The 24,364-nt window shown below is 51.8% G+C and overlaps 1 protein-coding gene across 4 annotated transcripts; it reads right to left on the bottom strand.

The window, feature by feature from the left end:
* Window positions 1-320: 320 nt before the first annotated feature.
* SAMD10 (sterile alpha motif domain containing 10) lies at window positions 321-23,329 on the bottom strand. Of its 4 annotated transcripts, none has more exons than XM_075571656.1 (5): window positions 21,931-23,329; window positions 19,765-19,946; window positions 15,016-15,184; window positions 1,815-1,955; window positions 321-1,406 (listed from the first exon to the last, which is right to left on the bottom strand). In XM_075571656.1, exons 1-5 carry the CDS (start codon window positions 21,935-21,937, stop codon window positions 1,294-1,296), a joined length of 612 nt encoding a protein of 203 aa, XP_075427771.1. In that variant the 5' UTR covers window positions 21,938-23,329; the 3' UTR covers window positions 321-1,293. The 4 variants fall into 4 exon arrangements, with proteins under 4 accessions (XP_075427771.1, XP_075427769.1, XP_075427772.1 ...); XM_075571654.1 differs by having other exon boundaries at window positions 321-1,153; window positions 21,931-23,327; XM_075571657.1 differs by having other exon boundaries at window positions 321-1,593; window positions 21,931-23,325.
* Between the last annotated feature and the right edge of the window lie 1,035 nt (window positions 23,330-24,364).

Raw genomic sequence — 24,364 nt, 5'->3', positions numbered from 1 at the left:
TATTTACAATTATACACATTGTCACACAGCCTTGCTACTTCTGTATGACGTGTGTGTGTGTGTGTGTGTATATAAGATCATAAAATAATAAGATATATGTATGTCATCCTATTATACAATAAATTATTTCTCATTTTTTAAAACAGTTCTGCTGCCGTCTAACTATGGCAGTAATCATACCATAAAATGAGTTATTGCCCTAATATTCCATTATATGATAAATATTGTGCATTGCACGGCATAAGCAAGACACACTACTGTAATATATATATATATTATAACAGTTCTGAAGTGTAAGCACGACACAATACTGTACAATATTGTTGTATATATTTATATTGTATAACACATCTCTGCAGCATTATCACAGTATATTCTTCAGACCATTTAATATGATCTATTTATAACCAGTTTATATTACTTTATATATAAAGTGCTGGGGGCTACATTTTTTACGTTATATTATATCCAGATCCAGTTTTGGTGAACACAGATCGTCCTATTTGCATTCAATATATCCAAGCTAAGTTTGCTGTCTTTTCTACCCTATTGGGAGTGCCTTGGTTATATATATATATATATATATATATATATATATATATATATCACCCAAAAATCTACTCGCCGAAACAAAAAATCTACTCGCCACCTAGTCCCGCCCCCATTCCTGCCCTGCTTGGGCGGCCATGAGGAGGTCACCACGGGCCTGTAGGTGAATGGATTTGTCGAACACTATATATATATATATATGCGTTTTACCATTCTAACTATATGTTCTGATGTCATATTACAATACTCTGGGATACATATTATGAATCACAGCTCTGCTTCTATGTCATGATCATTTTAAAATATATAATACTGATGATACATTTGAACAAGTCGAATTTTGTTCACATCTGACGAAGAAACTTGTGTGGTCTGAAAATATCGTGTACGAACTGCGGCTATAAAGGAATCTCACATAGGTGCAATCTGCACTATAGGGATACACAGTAGAATGCTTATGGTATATGATATTATGGTTCTGCATAGTGGCTTCTGCCCTGTAGCTCCATCCTACACAAGGTCCAAATCCAGAATCCCAGAGCAAGGTCAGCAAGGATTGGGGTCAACAGTGTCTTCTCATCCAATCTCCAATTGGCCAGGACACCTGAAGGGGAGATGAAGAGAGTCGAGGTATCCGCTCAGAGTCGGCTGTCTCTGCACCCCAACTAGACCTTTGCCATTCTGGGGACATGAGCTGGTGTCAGTATGGGGTCTCCTCTGTCATAGAGGTGATGGTCACAGTGCTTAGGGAGTCCACACAGGACCACGTCTATGAGAAGTTCCCAATGGAAGCTGCAAGAAGAAGGGGATTGTGGTCAACAGTGTCTTCTCATCCAATCTCCAATTGGCCAGGACACCTGAAGGAGAGATGAAGAGAGTCGAGGGGTCTGCTCAGAGCCGGCGGTCCCCGCACCCTTAGACCTTTGCCATTTTTGGGACCTAAGCTGGTGTCAGTGTGGGGTCTCCTCTCAGTCCTAGAGGTGACGGTCACAGTGCTCAGGGGGTCCACACGGGACCACCTCTATGAGAAGTTCCCAAAGGAAGCTGCAAGAAGAAGGGGAGAGATAGAGAGAGAGAAGGTAAAGGGCAGAGGGAAAATAGCTATGGTGGAAAGGGGGGAAGGGAGAGAGAGAGGAGGGAAGAAGGAGAGAAGATGAAAGGATGGAATAGAGAAACATAAGAAGAAGAGAGAAAGAGATGAGCAGGGTGAGTGAGGAAGATCCATGCAATGAAGATTAACCTTCTCACTGCCCCCTCCCCCGCACCTTGGCTGAGCAGCTGCAGGTTCCGAACCTCCTCTCGCACCTGAAGCTGGAGCACCTGCTGCAACACCTCCTGCCGCTGAGACTCGTGGGTAATACCCATACGCTGCAGCTTCTCTGCGTTCAGTCTCAGCAGAGCCCGGCCTGAGAGAGAGAGAACTGTCTGTGAAACCTCTCTCTCTACCTCACTCTCTCCCCCCTCCCAGTATCACTACTCTCTTCCTCAATCTCTCCCCCCCCTCCCAGTATCACTACTCTCTGCCTCACTCTCTCCCCCCTCCCATTATCACTACTCTCTGCCTCACTCTCCCCCCCTCCCTGTATCACTACTCTCTGCCTCACTCTCTCCCCCCCTCCCTGTATCACTACTCTCTGCCTCACTCTCCCCCCTCCCAGTATCACTACTCTCTGCTTCACTCTCTCCCCCCCCTCCCAGTATCACTACTCTCTGCCTCACTCTCCCCCTCCCAGTATCACTACTCTCTGCCTCACTCTCCCCCCTCCCAGTATCACTACTCTCTGCCTCACTCCCCCCTCCCTGTATCACTTCTCTTCCTCACTCTCCCCCCTCCCTGTATCACTACTCTCTGCCTCACTCTCCCCCTGCCTGTATCATTACTCTCTGCCTCACTCTCCCCCTTCCCTGTATCACTACTCTCTGCCTCACTCTCCCCTACCTGTATCACTACTCTCTGCCCCACTCTCCTCCTCCCTGTATCACTACTCTCTGCCTCACTCTCCCCCCTCCCTGTATCACTACTCTCTGCCTCACTCTCCCCCTCCCTGTATCACTACTCTCTGCCTCACTCTCCCCCTCCCTGTATCACTACTCTCTGCCTCACTCTCCCCCCTCCCTGTATCACTACTCTCTGCCTCACTCTCTCCCCCTCCCAGTATCACTACTTTATTCCTTCTCTCTCTGCCTCACTCTCTCCCCCCTCCCAGTATCACTACTCTCTGCCTCACTCTCCCCCTCCCAGTATCACTACTCTCTGCCTCACTCCACCCTCCCTGTATCACTACTCTCTGCCTCACTCTCTCCTCTCTCCCTGTATCACTACTCTCTGCCCCACTCTCCCCCCTCCCAGTACCACTACTCTCTGCCTCACTCTCTCCCCCCCTCCCTGTATCACTACTCTCTGCCTCACTCTCCCCTCTCCCTGTATCACTACTCTCTGCCTCACTCTCCCCCTCCCTGTATCACTACTCTCTGCCTCACTCTCCCCCTCCCTGTATCACTACTCTCTGCCTCACTCTCCCCCTACCTGTATCACTACTCTCTGCCCCACTCTCCTCCTCCCTGTATCACTACTCTCTGCCTCACTCTCCCCCTCCCGGTATCACTACTCTCTGCCTCACTCTCCCCCCTCCCTGTATCACTACTCTCTGCCTCACTCTCTCCCCCCTCCCTGTATCATTACTCTCTGCCTCCCTCTCCCCCCTCCCAGTATCACTACTCTCTGCCTCACTCCCCCTCCCTGAATCACTACTCTCTGCCTCACTCTCTCCCCCCTCCCTGCATCACTACTCTACTCCTTCTCTCTCTGCCCCACTCTCTCCCCCCTCCCTCTATCACTACTCCCTGTATCACTCTCCCCCTCCCTGTATCACTACTTTATTCCTTCTCTCTCTGCCTCACTCTCCCCCTCCCTGTATCACTACTCTCTGCCTCACTCTCTCCCCCCTCCCTGTATCACTACTCTCTGCCTCACTCTCTCCCCCCTCCCTGTATCACTACTCTCTGCCTCACTCTCTCCCCCTCCCTGTATCACTACTCTCTGCCTCACTCTCTCCCCCCTCCCTGCATCACTACTCTCTTCCTTCTCTCTCTGCCTCACTCTCTCCCCCTCCCTACATCACTACTCTACTCCTTCTCTCTCTGCCTCACTATCCCCCCCTCCCTGCATCACTACTCTACTCCTTCTCTCTCTGCCTCACTCTCTCCCCCCTCCCTGCATCACTACTCTACTCCTTCTCTCTCTGCCCCACTCTCTCCCCCTCCCTGTATCACTACTCTCTGTATCACTCTCCCCCTCCCTGTATCACTACTCTCTGCCTCACTCTCCCCCCTCCCTGTATAACTACTCTCTGCCTCACTCTCTCCCCCTCCCTGTATCACTACTCCCTGCCTCACTCTCTCCTCCCTCCCATTATCACTACTCTCTGTCTCACTCTCCCCCTCCCTGCATCACTACTCTCTTTCTTCTCTCTCTGCCTCACTCTCTCCCCCTCCCTGTATCACTACTCTCTTCCTTCTCTCTCTGTCTCACTCTCCCCCCTCACTGTATCACTACTCTCTGCCTCATTCTCTCCCCCTCCCTGTATCACTACTCCCTGCCTCACTCTCTCCTCCCTCCCATTATCACTACTCTCTGTCTCACTCTCCCCCTCCATGCATCACTACTCTCTTTCTTCTCTCTCTGCCTCACTCTCTCCCCCTCCCTGTATCACTACTCTCTTCCTTCTCTCTCTGCCTCACTCTCTCCCCCTCCCTGTATCACTACATTCTGTCTCACTCTCTCCCCCTCCCAGTATCACTACTCTCTTTCTTTTCTCTCTGCCTCACTCTCCCCCCTCCCTGTATCACTACTCTCTTCCTTCTCTCCCTGCCTCACTCTCTCCTCCCTCCCAGTATCACTACTCTCTGCCTCACTCTCCCCCCTCCCTGCATCACTACTCTACTCCTTCTCTCTCTGCCCCACTCTCTCCCCCTCCCAGTATCACTACTCTCTTTCTTCTCTCTCTGCCTCACTCTCCCCCCTCCCTGTATCACTACTCTCTTCCTTCTTTCCCTGCCTCATTCTCTCCTCCCTCCCAGTATCACTACTCTACTCCTTCTCTCTCTGCCTCACTCTCTCCCCCCTCCCTCTATCACTACTCTCTGTATCACTCTCCCCCTCCCTGTATCACTACTCTCCTCCTCCTCTCTCCCCTCCCTGTATCACTACTCTCTTCCTCCTCTCTCTGCCTCACTCTCTCCCCTCCCTGTATCTCTACTCTCTTCCTTCTCTCCCTGCCTCACTCTCTCCCCCTCCCTATATCACTACTCTCTTCCTTCTCTCTCTGCCTCACTCTCTCCCCCTCCCTGTATCACTGCTCTCTTCCTTCTCTCTCTGCCTCACTCTCTCCCCCTCCCTGTATCACTACTCTCTCCCTTCTCTCTCTGCCTCACTCTCTCCCCCTTCCTGCATCACTACTCTCTGCCTCACTCTCTCCCCTCCCTGCATCACTACTCTCTGCCTCACTCTCTCCCCCTCCCTCTATCACTACTCTCTGTCTCACTCCCCCCTCCCAGTATCACTACTCTCTTCCTTCTCTCTCTGCCTCACTCCAGCCTCCCTGTATCACTACTCCCTGTCTCACTCTCTCCCCCCTCCCTGCATCACTACTCTCTGCCTCACTCTCTCCCCCCTCCCTCTATCACTACTCTCTGTCTCACTCTCCCCCTCCCAGTTTCACTACTCTCTTTCTTCTCTCTCTGCCTCGCTCTCTCTCTCTCTCCCTGTATCACTACTCTCTTCCTTCTGTCTCTGCCTCACTCTCCCCCTCCCTGTATCACTACTCTCTGACTCACTCCCCCCCTCCCTGTATCACTACTCTATGCCTCACTCTCTCCCCCCTCCCTGTATCACTACTCTCTGTCTTACTCTCTCCCCCTCCCAGTATCACTACTCTCTTTCTTCTCTCTCTGCCTCGCTCTCCCCCTCCCTGTATCACTACTCTCTGACTCACTCCCTCCCCCTCCCAGTATCACTACTCTCTTCCTTCTCTCTCTGCCTCACTCTCCCCCTCTCCCTGTATCACTACTCTCTTCCTTCTCTCCCTGCCTCACTCTCTCCTCCCTCCCAGTATCCCTACTCTCTTCCTTCTCTCCCTGCCTCACTCTCTCCTCCCTCCCAGTATCACTACTCTCTGCCTCACTCTCTCCCCCTCCCTGTATCACTACTCTCTTCCTTCTCTCTCTGTCTCACTCTCCCCCCTCACTGTATCACTACTCTCTGCCTCATTCTCTCCCCCTCCCTGTATCACTACTCCCTGCCTCACTCTCTCCTCCCTCCCATTATCACTACTCTCTGTCTCACTCTCCCCCTCCATGCATCACTACTCTCTTTCTTCTCTCTCTGCCTCACTCTCTCCCCCTCCCTGTATCACTACTCTCTTCCTTCTCTCTCTGCCTCACTCTCTCCCCCTCCCTGTATCACTACATTCTGTCTCACTCTCTCCCCCTCCCAGTATCACTACTCTCTTTCTTTTCTCTCTGCCTCACTCTCCCCCCTCCCTGTATCACTACTCTCTTCCTTCTCTCCCTGCCTCACTCTCTCCTCCCTCCCAGTATCACTACTCTCTGCCTCACTCTCCCCCCTCCCTGCATCACTACTCTACTCCTTCTCTCTCTGCCCCACTCTCTCCCCCTCCCAGTATCACTACTCTCTTTCTTCTCTCTCTGCCTCACTCTCCCCCCTCCCTGTATCACTACTCTCTTCCTTCTTTCCCTGCCTCATTCTCTCCTCCCTCCCAGTATCACTACTCTACTCCTTCTCTCTCTGCCTCACTCTCTCCCCCCTCCCTCTATCACTACTCTCTGTATCACTCTCCCCCTCCCTGTATCACTACTCTCCTCCTCCTCTCTCCCCTCCCTGTATCACTACTCTCTTCCTCCTCTCTCTGCCTCACTCTCTCCCCTCCCTGTATCTCTACTCTCTTCCTTCTCTCCCTGCCTCACTCTCTCCCCCTCCCTATATCACTACTCTCTTCCTTCTCTCTCTGCCTCACTCTCTCCCCCTCCCTGTATCACTGCTCTCTTCCTTCTCTCTCTGCCTCACTCTCTCCCCCTCCCTGTATCACTACTCTCTCCCTTCTCTCTCTGCCTCACTCTCTCCCCCTTCCTGCATCACTACTCTCTGCCTCACTCTCTCCCCTCCCTGCATCACTACTCTCTGCCTCACTCTCTCCCCCTCCCTCTATCACTACTCTCTGTCTCACTCCCCCCTCCCAGTATCACTACTCTCTTCCTTCTCTCTCTGCCTCACTCCAGCCTCCCTGTATCACTACTCCCTGTCTCACTCTCTCCCCCCTCCCTGCATCACTACTCTCTGCCTCACTCTCTCCCCCCTCCCTCTATCACTACTCTCTGTCTCACTCTCCCCCTCCCAGTTTCACTACTCTCTTTCTTCTCTCTCTGCCTCGCTCTCTCTCTCTCTCCCTGTATCACTACTCTCTTCCTTCTGTCTCTGCCTCACTCTCCCCCTCCCTGTATCACTACTCTCTGACTCACTCCCCCCCTCCCTGTATCACTACTCTATGCCTCACTCTCTCCCCCCTCCCTGTATCACTACTCTCTGTCTTACTCTCTCCCCCTCCCAGTATCACTACTCTCTTTCTTCTCTCTCTGCCTCGCTCTCCCCCTCCCTGTATCACTACTCTCTGACTCACTCCCTCCCCCTCCCAGTATCACTACTCTCTTCCTTCTCTCTCTGCCTCACTCTCCCCCTCTCCCTGTATCACTACTCTCTTCCTTCTCTCCCTGCCTCACTCTCTCCTCCCTCCCAGTATCCCTACTCTCTTCCTTCTCTCCCTGCCTCACTCTCTCCTCCCTCCCAGTATCACTACTCTCTGTCTCACTCTCTCCCCCTCCCTGTATCACTACTCTACTCCTTCTCTCTCTGCCTCACTCTCTCCCCCATCCCTCTATCACTACTCTCTGCCTCACTCTCCCCTACCTGTATCACTACTCTCTGCCCCACTCTCCTCCTCCCTGTATCACTACTCTCTGCCTCACTCTCCCCCCTCCCTGTATCACTACTCTCTGCCTCACTCTCCCCCTCCCTGTATCACTACTCTCTGCCTCACTCTCCCCCTCCCTGTATCACTACTCTCTGCCTCACTCTCCCCCCTCCCTGTATCACTACTCTCTGCCTCACTCTCTCCCCCTCCCAGTATCACTACTTTATTCCTTCTCTCTCTGCCTCACTCTCTCCCCCCTCCCAGTATCACTACTCTCTGCCTCACTCTCCCCCTCCCAGTATCACTACTCTCTGCCTCACTCCACCCTCCCTGTATCACTACTCTCTGCCTCACTCTCTCCTCTCTCCCTGTATCACTACTCTCTGCCCCACTCTCCCCCCTCCCAGTACCACTACTCTCTGCCTCACTCTCTCCCCCCCTCCCTGTATCACTACTCTCTGCCTCACTCTCCCCTCTCCCTGTATCACTACTCTCTGCCTCACTCTCCCCCTCCCTGTATCACTACTCTCTGCCTCACTCTCCCCCTCCCTGTATCACTACTCTCTGCCTCACTCTCCCCCTACCTGTATCACTACTCTCTGCCCCACTCTCCTCCTCCCTGTATCACTACTCTCTGCCTCACTCTCCCCCTCCCGGTATCACTACTCTCTGCCTCACTCTCCCCCCTCCCTGTATCACTACTCTCTGCCTCACTCTCTCCCCCCTCCCTGTATCATTACTCTCTGCCTCCCTCTCCCCCCTCCCAGTATCACTACTCTCTGCCTCACTCCCCCTCCCTGAATCACTACTCTCTGCCTCACTCTCTCCCCCCTCCCTGCATCACTACTCTACTCCTTCTCTCTCTGCCCCACTCTCTCCCCCCTCCCTCTATCACTACTCCCTGTATCACTCTCCCCCTCCCTGTATCACTACTTTATTCCTTCTCTCTCTGCCTCACTCTCCCCCTCCCTGTATCACTACTCTCTGCCTCACTCTCTCCCCCCTCCCTGTATCACTACTCTCTGCCTCACTCTCTCCCCCCTCCCTGTATCACTACTCTCTGCCTCACTCTCTCCCCCTCCCTGTATCACTACTCTCTGCCTCACTCTCTCCCCCCTCCCTGCATCACTACTCTCTTCCTTCTCTCTCTGCCTCACTCTCTCCCCCTCCCTACATCACTACTCTACTCCTTCTCTCTCTGCCTCACTATCCCCCCCTCCCTGCATCACTACTCTACTCCTTCTCTCTCTGCCTCACTCTCTCCCCCCTCCCTGCATCACTACTCTACTCCTTCTCTCTCTGCCCCACTCTCTCCCCCTCCCTGTATCACTACTCTCTGTATCACTCTCCCCCTCCCTGTATCACTACTCTCTGCCTCACTCTCCCCCCTCCCTGTATAACTACTCTCTGCCTCACTCTCTCCCCCTCCCTGTATCACTACTCCCTGCCTCACTCTCTCCTCCCTCCCATTATCACTACTCTCTGTCTCACTCTCCCCCTCCCTGCATCACTACTCTCTTTCTTCTCTCTCTGCCTCACTCTCTCCCCCTCCCTGTATCACTACTCTCTTCCTTCTCTCTCTGTCTCACTCTCCCCCCTCACTGTATCACTACTCTCTGCCTCATTCTCTCCCCCTCCCTGTATCACTACTCCCTGCCTCACTCTCTCCTCCCTCCCATTATCACTACTCTCTGTCTCACTCTCCCCCTCCATGCATCACTACTCTCTTTCTTCTCTCTCTGCCTCACTCTCTCCCCCTCCCTGTATCACTACTCTCTTCCTTCTCTCTCTGCCTCACTCTCTCCCCCTCCCTGTATCACTACATTCTGTCTCACTCTCTCCCCCTCCCAGTATCACTACTCTCTTTCTTTTCTCTCTGCCTCACTCTCCCCCCTCCCTGTATCACTACTCTCTTCCTTCTCTCCCTGCCTCACTCTCTCCTCCCTCCCAGTATCACTACTCTCTGCCTCACTCTCCCCCCTCCCTGCATCACTACTCTACTCCTTCTCTCTCTGCCCCACTCTCTCCCCCTCCCAGTATCACTACTCTCTTTCTTCTCTCTCTGCCTCACTCTCCCCCCTCCCTGTATCACTACTCTCTTCCTTCTTTCCCTGCCTCATTCTCTCCTCCCTCCCAGTATCACTACTCTACTCCTTCTCTCTCTGCCTCACTCTCTCCCCCCTCCCTCTATCACTACTCTCTGTATCACTCTCCCCCTCCCTGTATCACTACTCTCCTCCTCCTCTCTCCCCTCCCTGTATCACTACTCTCTTCCTCCTCTCTCTGCCTCACTCTCTCCCCTCCCTGTATCTCTACTCTCTTCCTTCTCTCCCTGCCTCACTCTCTCCCCCTCCCTATATCACTACTCTCTTCCTTCTCTCTCTGCCTCACTCTCTCCCCCTCCCTGTATCACTGCTCTCTTCCTTCTCTCTCTGCCTCACTCTCTCCCCCTCCCTGTATCACTACTCTCTCCCTTCTCTCTCTGCCTCACTCTCTCCCCCTTCCTGCATCACTACTCTCTGCCTCACTCTCTCCCCTCCCTGCATCACTACTCTCTGCCTCACTCTCTCCCCCTCCCTCTATCACTACTCTCTGTCTCACTCCCCCCTCCCAGTATCACTACTCTCTTCCTTCTCTCTCTGCCTCACTCCAGCCTCCCTGTATCACTACTCCCTGTCTCACTCTCTCCCCCCTCCCTGCATCACTACTCTCTGCCTCACTCTCTCCCCCCTCCCTCTATCACTACTCTCTGTCTCACTCTCCCCCTCCCAGTTTCACTACTCTCTTTCTTCTCTCTCTGCCTCGCTCTCTCTCTCTCTCCCTGTATCACTACTCTCTTCCTTCTGTCTCTGCCTCACTCTCCCCCTCCCTGTATCACTACTCTCTGACTCACTCCCCCCCTCCCTGTATCACTACTCTATGCCTCACTCTCTCCCCCCTCCCTGTATCACTACTCTCTGTCTTACTCTCTCCCCCTCCCAGTATCACTACTCTCTTTCTTCTCTCTCTGCCTCGCTCTCCCCCTCCCTGTATCACTACTCTCTGACTCACTCCCTCCCCCTCCCAGTATCACTACTCTCTTCCTTCTCTCTCTGCCTCACTCTCCCCCTCTCCCTGTATCACTACTCTCTTCCTTCTCTCCCTGCCTCACTCTCTCCTCCCTCCCAGTATCCCTACTCTCTTCCTTCTCTCCCTGCCTCACTCTCTCCTCCCTCCCAGTATCACTACTCTCTGTCTCACTCTCTCCCCCTCCCTGTATCACTACTCTACTCCTTCTCTCTCTGCCTCACTCTCTCCCCCATCCCTCTATCACTACTCTCTGTATCACTCTCCCCCTCCCTGTATCACTACTCTCTTCCTCCTCTCTCTGCCTCACTCTCTCCCCTCCCTGTATCACTGCTCTCTTCCTTCTCTCCCTGCCTCACTCTCTCCCCCTCCCTGTATCACTACTCTCTGTCTCACTCCCCCTCCCTATATCACTACTCTGTCGCACTCTCTCCCCCCTCCCTGTATCACTACTCTCTTCCTTCTCTCTCTGCCTCACTCTCTCCCCCTCCCTGTATCACTGCTCTCTTCCTTCTCTCTCTGCCTCACTATCTCCCCCTCCCTGTATCACTACTCTCTTCCTTCTCTCTCTGCCTCACTCTCTCCCCCTCCCTGCATCACTACTCTCTGCCCCACTCTCTCCCCCTCCCTGCATCACTACTCTCTGCCTCACTCTCTCCCCCTCCCTCTATCACTACTCTCTGTCTCACTCCCCCCTCCCAGTATCACTACTCTCGTCCTTCTCTCTCTGCCTCACTCCAGCCTCCCTGTATCACTACTCTCTGTCTCACTCTCTCCCCCTCCCTGCATCACTACTCTCTGCCTCACTCTCCCCCCCCTCCCTCTATCACTACTCTCTGTCTCACGCTCCCCCTCCCAGTTTCACTACTCTCTTTCTTCTCTCTCTGCCTCGCTCTCTCTCTCTCTCTCCCTGTATCACTACTCTCTTCCTTCTCTCTCTGCCTCACTCTCCCCCCCTCCCTGTATCACTACTCTACTCCTCTCTCTGCCTCACTCTCCCCTCCCTGTATCACTACTCTCTGCCTCACTCTCTCCCCCCTCCCTGTATCACTACTCTCTGCCTCACTCCCCCCCTCCCTGTATCACTACTCTATGCCTCACTCTCTCCCCCCTCCCTGTATCACTACTCTCTGTCTTACTCTCTCCCCCTCCCAGTATCACTACTCTTTCTTCTCTCTCTGCCTCGCTCTCCCCCCTCCCTGTATCACTACTCTCTGTCTCACTCCCTCCCCCTCCCAGTATCACTACTCTCTTCCTTCTCTCTCTGCCTCACTCTCTCCTCCCTCCCAGTATCACTACTCCCTTCCTTCTCTCCCTGCCTCACTCTCTCCCCCTCCCAGTATCACTACTCTATTCCTTCTCTCCCTGCCTCAATCTCTCCTCCCTCCCAGTATCATTACTCTCTGCCTCACTCTCTCCTCCCTCCTAGTACCCCAACCCTCTTCCCTCTCTCACTTTGCTTCACTCTCTCCCTTCCACCATATCATATCACCATCTCTCTCTCTCTCCCTCATATCGCTACTCTCTAACCTCTTTCTCAGCCTTGCTTTCCCTTCCCCCATATCATATCACCTACATCTCTCTCTCTGCCTCACTCTCTCCCTCCCTCATATCCCTACTCTCTTCTCTGTCTCCCTCTTCCCCCATACCACTACCTTCTTCCAACTCTCTCTGCTTCTCCAGCCTCATTTTTCTTTCTCATTATTACTCTGTATTTTATATAGTGCCAGCCATGTGTACAGCACTTCACAATACACACACACACACACACACAACACACACAACACACACAACACACACAACACACACAACACACACACACACAACACACAACACACACACACAACACACACAACACACACAACTTGTAACAGACAGGAAAATGGGCAAAGTGGTTGTTTTCTGTCTGCGTATTGTATGTTGCGGTCACCGGTATAAGAGGAACAAGTAGAGCACAGCAATGGGAATCCCTGGCCCAAGAGCTTACCATCTAACCATGACGGGAGGCATACAGAACCAGGATGAATACGTAGAATTGTGTTGGAAATCAGAGTGCACACCATTAGAACAAGGTGTCTCTCTAGGACAATTAGCCACGACCATTCAGGGCGGCCGTTTCACCACCGGGCACATGGCCGCCAGGACAGTTCGCTGCCGCAGGTAATGTATCGCCTGACCCCTTACCTTACCCTAAAAACCCTAACCCCATACCCTGACTTTATACCCTAAACACCATAACCCCTTACCCTAAAGACCCAAACCCTTACCCCAAAAAAACCTAACCATAACCCCTTACCATAAACCCTCTCTCTATCTCTCTTCCCCCCCTCCTCTCTAATGTCCTCTTTTCCCCCCTCCACTCTCTATCTCATATCCTCTCTCCCCCTTCCACTCTCTCCCCCCCCCTTCTCTAATCTCTCTCCCCAAGGGTCCCTGTGAATGTATTCCCCACTCTTTGTTCCATACCCGCTCTGTACATTAAATCTCTTCTCTCTGTGTCCTGCCTCAGGGCGCAGGGTCCCTCTTTGTGTGTGTGTGGTGCACACATTGTGTCATCCTGCGCTGTTCTCGTACAAAGCAGAGAATATTCACTGCACAATGGACAGTGCTCCGGGGGAGAGATGAGAGCCACGGTGACTCCGAAAGTGACTGCTCCCTGTCACACAGGGTAGTGAGCGAGTTCGACACACACAGCGAGGGTGTGACTGTGCTACACACATCCAGAGGATAAAAGTGTCAGGAAAGATGTGATATTGATACACACACAGAGAAAGTTACACTGTTACAAACTTGTGCTTATGTGTGTGTGGGGGGGGAATGATGCTACACATTCAAGTGTGAAATTGGAGAGAGTGGCACAGCACCACTCAAACACACACACACACACACACAGGTGGGGGGGGGGGTGACATTGACACACATACAAAGGGAGAGTGACAGTGGGACTCACACATGGGGGGGGGGGTGTGAAACTGGGACTCACACATGAGGGGAGTGTGACACAGGGAGTCACATGGGAGGAGTGTGACACTGGGATTCGCACACACGGGAGGGAGTGTGACACTGGGACTCACACATGGGGAGGGGGGAGTGTGACACTGGGACTCGCACACCCGGGGGGGAGGAGTGTGACACTGGGAGTCACTCATGGGGGGGAGTGTGACACTGGGACTCACACATGGGGGGGGAGGAGTGTGACACTGGGACTCACACATGGGGGGGAGCGTGACACTGGGACTCACACATGTGGGGGGGGAGCGTGACACTGGGACTCACACATGGGGGGGGAGCGTGACACTGGGACTCACATGGGGAGGAGTGTGACACTGGGACTCACATGGGGAGGAGTGTGACACTGGGACTCGCACACTCAGGGGGGGGGGAGGAGTGTGACACTAGGACTCACACATGGGGGGGGGAGTGTGACACTGGGACTCACACATGGAGGGGGAGTGTGACACTGGGACTCACATGGGGAGGAGTGTGACACTGGGACTCACATGGGGAGGAGTGTGACACTGGGACTCACACATGGGGGGGGAGCGTGACACTGGGACTCACACATGGGGGGAGTGTGACACTGGGACTCACACATGGGGGGGGAGCGTGACACTGGGACTCACATGGGGAGGAGTGTGACACTGCGACTCACATGGGGAGGAGTGTGACACTGGGACTCGCACACTCGGGGGGGGGAGGAGTGTGACACTAGGACTCACACACTACGGGGGGGAGTGTGACACTGGGCCTCACACATGGGGGGGGGATGTGACACTGGGATTCACACGAGGGGAGTGTGACACAGGGAGTCACATGGGAGGAGTGTGACACTGGGATTCGCACACACGGGGGGGAGTGTGACACTGGGACTCACACATGGGGAGGGGGGAGTGTGACACTGGGACTCACACATGGGGGGGGAGTGTGACACTGGGACTCACTCATGGGGGGGAGTGTGACACTGGGACTCACACATGGGGGGGAGCGTGACACTGGGACTCACATGGGGAGGAGTGTGACACTGGGACTCACACATGGGGGGGGAGCGTGACACTGGGACTCACACATGGGGGGGGAGTGTGACACTGGGACTCACTCATGGGGGGGAGTGTGACACTGGGACTCACACATGGGGGGGGAGTGTGACACTGGGACTCACTCATGGGGGGGAGTGTGACACTGGGACTCACACATGGGGGGGGGAGCGTGACACTGGGACTCACATGGGGAGGAGTGTGACACTGGGACTCACACATGGGGGGGAGCGTGACACTGGGACTCACATGGGGAGGAGTGTGACACTGGGACTCGCACACTCAGGGGGGGGGGGAGGAATGTGACACTAGGACTCACACACTAGGGGGGGGAGTGTGACACTGGGCCTCACACATGGGGGTGGGGGATGGGGCTGCACCTGTGATGGCGTGATGGGAGAAGGCCTCCACATAGATGAGATAGTTGTGGGGACAATGCTTCTTCAGCCACTTGCAGACATCCTGCTGGGTCCACAGCACCACGGGTTTGGTGAGGCAGCTGAAGGACGGGCTGGTGTGGTAAATCCCGTACTGATCACTGGGCCGAACCTGCACAGGAGACAGAACCGAGTTTACCCACTTCAAAGACCAGTGATTTTACCAACTCAGCAGTATTCCTCTTCCATCTTTTATTCCCCCCGCTTTCTTTCACTTTCCACAGTACTGCGCCCTGGTATATGTCGGCCGCTATAAATGATCCCTACCAACTTGCAGCCCCTTCATTACAGAAGACCGTGCAGAGCATAGCTCCGTGAAAGTCCTTCTCCTGCAGAGCATAGCTCTGTGAAAGTCCTTCTCCTGCAGAGCATAGCTCCGTGAAAGTCCTTCTCCTGCAGAGCATTGCTCCGTGAAAGTCCTTCTCCTGCAGAGCATTGCTCCGTGAAAGTCCTTCTCCTGCAGAGCATAGCTCCGTGAAAGTCCTTCTCTTGCAGAGCATTGCTCCCCGTAAATCTCTGGCAGCAATAGGGTTAACACCCTCCCCCCCACCATCACCCCTGCAGGTCTCTGGGAGTGTAGTGGTTAAGTCCGAGCTCGCCGCACGCACGCACGCAATCTGCCGCTTCGCCCCGATGCAAATTCCCAATTAGCATCACTGTCCAAGGAGGTCACACATGAGCAGGTCAGCGCTGACCATCCCGTGGGACTGCGCAGTGTCATCGTACTCACTCTGTCCTCCCCCACCTCCCCCCAGACACCGCACCGCAGTGTAAGCGAGTGCAGTGGGCTCTGGGGGGGTGGGGGGGAGGAAAAGCAGCTCGCGACCCTCGCAGCTTTGGGGAGGAATAAGAGGACCCACTGCAATGGGAACGTTGGACATTCTGCATATCTCTCCGGTCAGCAACAAGCTTTCCTCGGGCTGCGGATCAATAGATCTACCTCCTGGGGTGACCGGATTATCAAAAGTGCAAACCGGGACACGTTATGAAATGTATTTATGGCTTTTGGAAATCTGTCATGTTTACCAGCAATGTTGGAAAATCAATAAAAAAATTAAAAAAAGAACAATGAGAAAAAAAGAAAAGTATTTATAAAACAAATGACCACTTCAAGTAGCACTCCTAATTTCCTTTTTATATATATAGATATAGGTGGGAAGCAGGGGGTCTCCGGAGCTGAACCGTGTTAATTAATTTCAGCTCCTGGGACCCACTGCTTCCCGAGATACAGACCTACTTAGGTGGTACCGGTAGACGCGCTGGCTGGGCTGGGTGGGGCTATCGAAATGGTGGCTTAAAATGTCCAGTGTCAGGCAGGCCAATAGGAAGCCGTGACGTCATGCCTTGTGGCTTCCTATTGGCCTGCATGACCGGGACCCCCTAAGGAGGTAAGTATTTTGGGACGCAGTAGTCACCGGAGCTGAAATGAATGGGGTTCGGCTACCGAGACCCCCCGCTTCAAAAGTATTTAGAAATAAACACGTTCTGCTGCTTTAAAAAGAAATATTCTAATGATATTTGTCTAATAGCGTCCCCACCTGTTCTGTATTATTGGTCTATATCAGTTTCCTGACATAACACTGTCTCTGATCGGATCGATCACCAAAAAACATGCAGAGCCTATTCTTACGGTTCTAAGAGGTTTTAGTGAGTCTGTAACAGGGGAGTAAGCCCTGTTCAAGTAATGTGCCTTTAATCTAGCAGTGTGGTGGTTAACTGCTGGTAGTCAATTAAGAAACACCACCTGCCTGATTTAGATTGCTTACAAAAGCCTGTCCTGTGAGACAGGAAGTGACTCCTTAGCTCTGAATGAGAGCTGACCTTTGGAGAGACAGAGCAGGGGTTCTTGAGACTCCCAGGAGAGACTGACCAAGAGAACACACATCTCTGGAGCTGACCGGTCTTGAGCTCTGCCCAGCATAGCTGATTACAAGACACCAAATAAGACTTCTAAACCTGGATGCTGATATTTTCTGTGCACGCAGGGGTGCGGTTCCAGGAGAGCAGAGAAGCTTACTCTACAGCAAGAAACAGATCAGACTTTCATAATTAAGAGACTGCTTATATCTGCTTATTTCATGCTATATGTTTTGGGGCTGCGAGACATGCTTGACTTAGGGAGTTGTGAATTAATTGCATGGTATTTTCACTAGAGATACTCCCAAGTGAATAGAAGCTTTGTTCCCCCCTCTGTGTTTGGATGATTTCCTGATGAAAAGGAAAAGGCACAATAAAGCCTATTATAATTTCACCTTATAAAGTCTCCAATTGTGTACCTCTGTGAACGTCCGTCTACAGAGTCCAAAAAGAAAAGATGAAAACCCGGACATTTGACATACAGTCACCCTAATAATACAGCATAACCCGGGGCATACGGTCACCCTAATAATACAGCATAACCCGGGGCGTACAGTCACCCTAATAATACAGCGTAACCCGGAGCGTACGGTCACCCTAATAATACAGCGTAACCCGGGGCGTACGGTCACCCTAATAATACAGCGTAACCCGGGACGTACGGTCACCCTAATAATATAGCCTAACCCGGGGTGTACGCTCACCCTAATAATACAGCGTAACCCGGGACGTATGGTCACCCTAATAATACAGCCTAACCCGGGGTGTACGGTCACCCTAATAATACAGCGTAACCCGGGACGTACGCTCACCCTAATAATACAGCGTAACCTGGGGTGTACAGTCACCCTAATAATACAGCCTAACCCGGGCTGTACGGTCACCCTAATAATACAGCGTAACCCGGGACGTACGCTCACCCTAATAATACAGCGTAACCTGGGGTGTACAGTCACCCTAATAATACAGCGTAACCCGGGATGTACGGTCACCCTAATAATACAGCGTAACCCGGGGCGTACGCTCACCCTAATAATACAGCATAACCAGGGGCGTACAGTCACCCTAATAATACAGCGTAACCCGGGGCGTACGCTCACCCTAATAATACAGCGTAACCCTGGACGGGCGGCCACCCTGAAACACACTGTAGATCTGTGTCTTGTCTGTGGCGGAAGCTCATGAACTAACTTCTTGTGTGTGGCACAAATACGAGGGAATGAGGTCAGCTGTAGGTGCAGATCCCCCCCACATGGGACCTATCGTCTAAATGAGCTCAGGGGGATGTCCTTTAAGGCTGCATTTACAGTAAGGGCTACGGCGAGGCGACCGCGTGACGTCAGCCGCCCCAAAACGTTTCCTGCACTCCGGTGCAGGACACAGGAGAGGGCGACCGGGGGGGGGGGGTGTGGCGGAGGCGTGGCAGTGAGCAGTTCCTCCCTTATTGGCTGAACCGCTGACGTCACGCGCCGATCGCTGAAGACTTCCAGCGTTTGCGTGACGTCAGCCATCGCGGTCGCGCCTCCTATGGGCGACGGACTGCATGTACTTGCTACGACGCTGCGCAGTCGCCGTAGCCAGTACTATAAACGCAGCCTAAAGCACCCATACGTTCCCCTTTTTATACAGTATGTAAAGCGTGTGACAATGTATAATGCTACATTCTTACCTAATCCGGCAATCGTTTGGCGCTCCTGTTATAAATCTGGCAAAATCCTGATGGTGTGACTAACATAATGGCCGCCTTTCAGTTTCAATCAATCCTTCAGTCAGTGTAACTCAGTAGCTACAATGTATCCTGATATTACTAATGTAACATTGCCTATTGTTACAGTTTGCAGCTCAAACTGCTGTGAATATTGGCAACAAATGATCAGAAACAGGAAAGTGTTACAAAGATCTTGCACTGCTGGGGAGGTGGGCTAAAGCCTGCTATAGAAATCAAAAGATGCTCAGTATATTAACACTCATTAAAAATGGCATTACGAGTTTAATTTTTTTTTTAAAAAGCCACTATATTTCAATACTACAGAACTGATTCATTAAAAAAAAAAATACATATATTTTTTCACATGTTTTGCTGCTTTCTGTTTTATATCTTTTCTTTCCTGGCTGTCTGTGATTTTTATATAAGGCCCGAAGCCTGTAGTAGATTGTCCACATGGCAACTCCTGCTGCTCACTCTCACTTTCTCCCCTCCATCTGGCAGCAAAAGGTCTCATCCCTTCCCCTCAATACCCGATTAGCACCCTCTCTATCCACCTTTAAGACCCACCTTAAGACACACTTGCTTAAAGAAGCATATGTGTAGCTCTGTGGATAACACTACACACGTGATACATAAAGCTTGGCCCCCTGCAGACGCACTTACCAGAACTCCCTCCTACTGTCCCTGTACGTTCTCCCCACCTACCAATTAGATTGTAAGCTCCTCGGAGCAGGAATCATTCCTTAATGTTACTTTTATGTCTGAAGCACTTATTCCCATGACCTGTTATTTATATTATCTGTTATTTATTTGTCTACCCCGTATATTCCTACTGTGAAGCGCTATGTACATTAATGGCGCTATATAAATAAAGACATACAATACTATACAATCAGAGGAGCTGTCTGTTCCTGAGCTTCTCTGATAAAGTACTTTGAAGTTCAGTGATGTAACAAAGTGGGAGTAGCTTGGAAGCCATATTAACTTTGTACATTATACCGATATTGGTGTGAGTTTGAATTACTGGCGCTCGCGGGTCTGACACCGGGGAAGGGGATATACCAGATCTATAATTTGGGGTCGGTGGCTTTGTGTAACACGTGATGAACGGGGGAAGGGGTCAGTACCTGTGACACTTCTGTCCCTGGCTGTTTTAGGAGTTTGATGACCCTCCCGCCCGTTGACCTCTGACCTCGGCCATCATGCCAGGTTAGGTTCATGCTTATGTCCCGTCGGAAGCGATGGTTTAGGTTTTCTGCTGACACCGTTTGTTCCAGGAGGCTCTGGCAAAATCGGAAGTGAGCAGCAGCTAACAATAAAAAAATAAATATATATATATATATATGGTCATTATACTGATTATATGTGTGTGAGGTCATATATATTTATATATATATCACACCAGCTGATACCATGAAGGAGGCATTTCGCATGCGTGATTATATGTATCTGTGGTCATTACTGATTATGTGTGTGTGAGGTCATTATACTGATTATATGTTTGTGTGAGGTCATTATACTGATTATATGTGTGTGTGAGGTCATTATACTGATTATATGTGTGTGTGTGAGGTCATTATACTGATTATATGTGTGTGTGAGGTCATTATACTGATTAAATGTGTGTGTGAGGTCATTATACTGATTATGTGTGTGTGTGTGAGGTCATTATACTGATTATGTGTGTGTGAGGTCATTATACTGATTATGTGTGTCTGTGAGGTCATTATACTGATTGTGTGTGTGTGAGGTCATTATACTGATTATGTGTGTGTGAGGTCATTATACTGATTATGTGTGTGTGGGGTCATTATACTGATTATATGTGTGTGAGGTCATTATACTGATTATGTGTCTGTGAGGTCATTATACTGATTATATGTGTGTGAGGTCATTATACTGATTATATGTCTGTGTGGTCATTATACTGATTATATGTGTGTGGGGTCATTATACTGATTGTGTGTGTGTGAGGTCATTATACTGATTGTGTGTGTGTGAGGTCATTATACTGATTATGTGTGTCTGTGAGGTCATTATACTGATTATGTGTGTGTGAGGTCATTATACTAATTATGTGTGTGTGTGGTCATTATACTGATTATATGTGTGTGAGGTCATTATACTGATTATGTGTGTGTGGGGTCATTATACTGATTATATGTGTGTGAGGTCATTATACTGATTATGTGTGTGTGGGGTCATTATACTGATTGTGTGTGTGTGTGTCTGTGTGAATTATACTGATAGTCTGTATGTATAGAGTGTGACATCATCCAGTATCACACACAGCACTGACACAGTGTGACATCACAGGATCGCTCACCCTCACTGCCCCCCCCACACACACACTAAATGTCTCACCACACACACAAGTACTGCCCCCACATTCAATGTCCCCCCCCACACACACTCACTGCCCCCACACATACTCAATGTCTCACCACACACTGCCCCCCCACATGCAATGTGCCCCCCCACATGCAATGTCCCTCCCACACACACTCACTGCCCCCACACATACTCAATGTCACACCACACACTGCCCCCTCCACATTCAATGTTCCCACCACACACACACTCACTGCCCCCACAAAATCACTCACTGCCCCCTCCACATTCAATGTTCCCACCACACACACACTCACTGCCCCCACAAAATCACTCACTGCCCCCACAAACACTCACTGCACCCCTCCTCCCCCCCACACACTCACTGCCCCCACAAACACTCACTGCACCCCACCCACACACACAATCACTGCCCCCACAAACACTCACTGCACACACCCCCACACACACACACTCACTGTCACATCTCACTGCAAACCCCCCACACACACACTCACTGCCACACTCACAGCAACCCCCCCCACACACACACTCACTGCACCCCCTCCCCACACACACACTCATTGCCACACACACACTATCACTGCCCCCACACACACTCACTGCCCCCCCAACCCCCACATACTGCCCCCATACCACACACACACACAGTGTCCCCCGTCTCTCACACACACACACACACAGTGCCCCCCGTCTCTCTCTCTCTCTCTCTCTCTCTCTCTCTCTCACACACACACACACACACACACACACACACACACACACACACACACACACACACACACACACACACACACACACACACACACACACACACACACACACACACACACACACACACACACACACACAGTGCCCCCCTCACACACACAGTACCCGGGTACCCCCCCTCAGACACAGTGCCCCCCCCCCTCACACTCTGCTCCATACCCCACACTTACCCTCCATGCTGCCCCTCTCCGGGCTGTAGACGCCCCCCCCCCCCGGCCGGCTCCGCCTCACTGATCCGGGGTCGGAGCTCTGTGAGCACCCGGGGTTCGGGTCATGGAGAAGGGGGAGGGGGACAGCCCCCTACTGCCTCGGGGGGGTGAGGGGGGACAGTCCTCTACTGCTCCGGGGGATGAGGGGGGGCAGTCTTCTGCTGCTCCAGGGGATGAGGGGGGACAGTCTTCTGCTGCTCCAGGGGATGAGGGGGACAGTCCTCTGCTGCTCCAGGGGATGTGGGGGGACAGTCCTCTGCTGCTCCGGGGGATGAGGGGGGACAGTCCTTTGCTGCTCCGGGGGATGAGGGGGGACAGTCCTATAATGTTCTGTGTCCGTATGTCTCCTCCACAGCACAGAGGACAGAGAGGAGAGAGACGGCGAGGGGGGGAAGGGGGAGATAGAGAGAAGGTGAGAGAGACAGAGTGAGAGAGAGAGAGAGGGGGGGGGAGATAGAGGGGGAGGGGGGAAGACTGAGAGAAAGAGAAAGGGGGGAGAGAGCAGCACACAGAGCAGGGACAGTAACTGCTGTGTCCACTCGTCTCTGGCCTCTGTCTCTCCAGCTGTGAGATGCTGTCTCTGAGATATGCTGTCTCTTTATGAGATGCTCTGTCTCCCTATGAGATGCTCTGTCTCTTGGTGAGATGCTCTCTGTCTCTTGGTGAGATGCTCACCGTCTCTTGGTGAGATGCTCTCTGTCTCTTGGTGAGATGCTCTGTGTCTTGGTAAGATGCTCTGTCTGTCTTGGTGAGATGCTCTGTCTGTCTAGGTGAGATGCTCTGTCTGTCTAGGCGAGATGCCCTGTCTCTCTTGGTACAATAATCTGCCTCTTGGTGAGATGCTCTGTCTCTTGGTGAGATGCTCTGTCTCTCTTGGTGAGATGCTCTGTCTGTGTTGGTGAAATACTCTGTCTGTCTTGGCAAGATGCTCTGTCTCTTAGTGAGATGCACTGTCTTTTGGTGAGATGCTCTGTCTGTCTTGGTGAAATGCTCTGTCTGTCTTGGTGAGATGAGCTGTCTCTTAGTGAGATGCGCTGTCTCTTAGTGACATGCGCTGTCTCTTGGTGAGAAGCTCTCTCTCGGTAGGATGCTGTGTATCTCTGTGAAATGCTATGTCTCTCTTGGTGAGATGTTCTGTCTCCCGGAGAGATGCTCTGTCTCTTTTGGTCAGATGCTCTGTCTCTCTGTGAAATGTTCTGTGTCGGTGAGATGCTCTGTCTCTTGGTGAGATGCTCTGTCTCTTGGTGAGATGTTCTGTCTCTATGTGAGATGCTCTGTCTCTTGGTGAGATGCTCTGTCTCTTGGTGAGATGCTCTGTCTCTTGGTGAGATGCTCTGTCTCTTGGTGAGATGCTCTGTCTCTGTGTGATGCGCTATCTCTGTGTGATGCGCTGTCTCTATGTGAGATGCTCTGTCTCTATGTGAGATGCTCTGTCTCTATGTGAGATGCGCTGTCTCTATGTGAGATGCTCTGTCTCTATGTGAGATGCTCTGTCTCTATGTGAGATGCGCTGTCTCTATGTGAGATGCTCTGTCTCTATGTGAGATGTGCTGTCTCTATGTGAGATGCGCTGTCTCTATGTGAGATGCTCTGTCTCTATGTGAGATGCTCTGTCTCTATGTGAGATGCGCTGTCTCTATGTGAGATGCTCTGTCTCTATGTGAGATGCGCTGTCTCTTAGTGAGATGCTCTGTGTCTTGGTGAGATGCTCTGTCTCTATGTGAGATGTGCTGTCTCTATGTGAGATGCCTTGTCTCTATGTGAGATGCTCTGTCTCTATGTGAGATGCGCTGTCTATTGGTGAGATGCTCTGTCTCTATGTGAGATGCTCTGTCTCTATGTGAGATGCGCTGTCTCTTGGTGAGATGCTCTGTCTCTATGTGAGATGCGCTGTCTCTATGTGAGATGCGCTGTCTCTATGTGAGATGCTCTGTCTCTATGTGAGATGCGCTGTCTCTTAGTGAGATGCTCTGTGTCTTGGTGAGATGCTCTGTCTCTATGTGAGATGTGCTGTCTCTATGTGAGATGCCTTGTCTCTATGTGAGATGCTCTGTCTCTATGTGAGATGCGCTGTCTATTGGTGAGATGCTCTGTCTCTATGTGAGATGCTCTGTCTCTATGTGAGATGCGCTGTCTCTTGGTGAGATGCTCTGTCTCTATGTGAGATGCGCTGTCTCTATGTGAGATGCGCTGTCTCTATGTGAGATGCTCTGTCTCTATGTCATATGCGCTGTCTCTATGAGATGAGCTCTCTCTAGGTGAGATGCTCTGTCTCTCTTGATAAAATACTCTGTCTCTAGGTGAGATGCTCTGTCTGTCTAGGTGAGATGCTCTGTCTCTCTTGCTAAAATACTCTGTCTCTTGGTGAAATGCTCTGTCTCACTGTGAGATGCTC

The sequence above is a fragment of the Ascaphus truei genome, chromosome 15 (genome assembly GCF_040206685.1).
Source record: "Ascaphus truei isolate aAscTru1 chromosome 15, aAscTru1.hap1, whole genome shotgun sequence".
Taxonomy (NCBI): Eukaryota; Metazoa; Chordata; class Amphibia; order Anura; family Ascaphidae; genus Ascaphus; species Ascaphus truei.
This window is presented reverse-complemented; position numbering and strand designations above follow the sequence as displayed.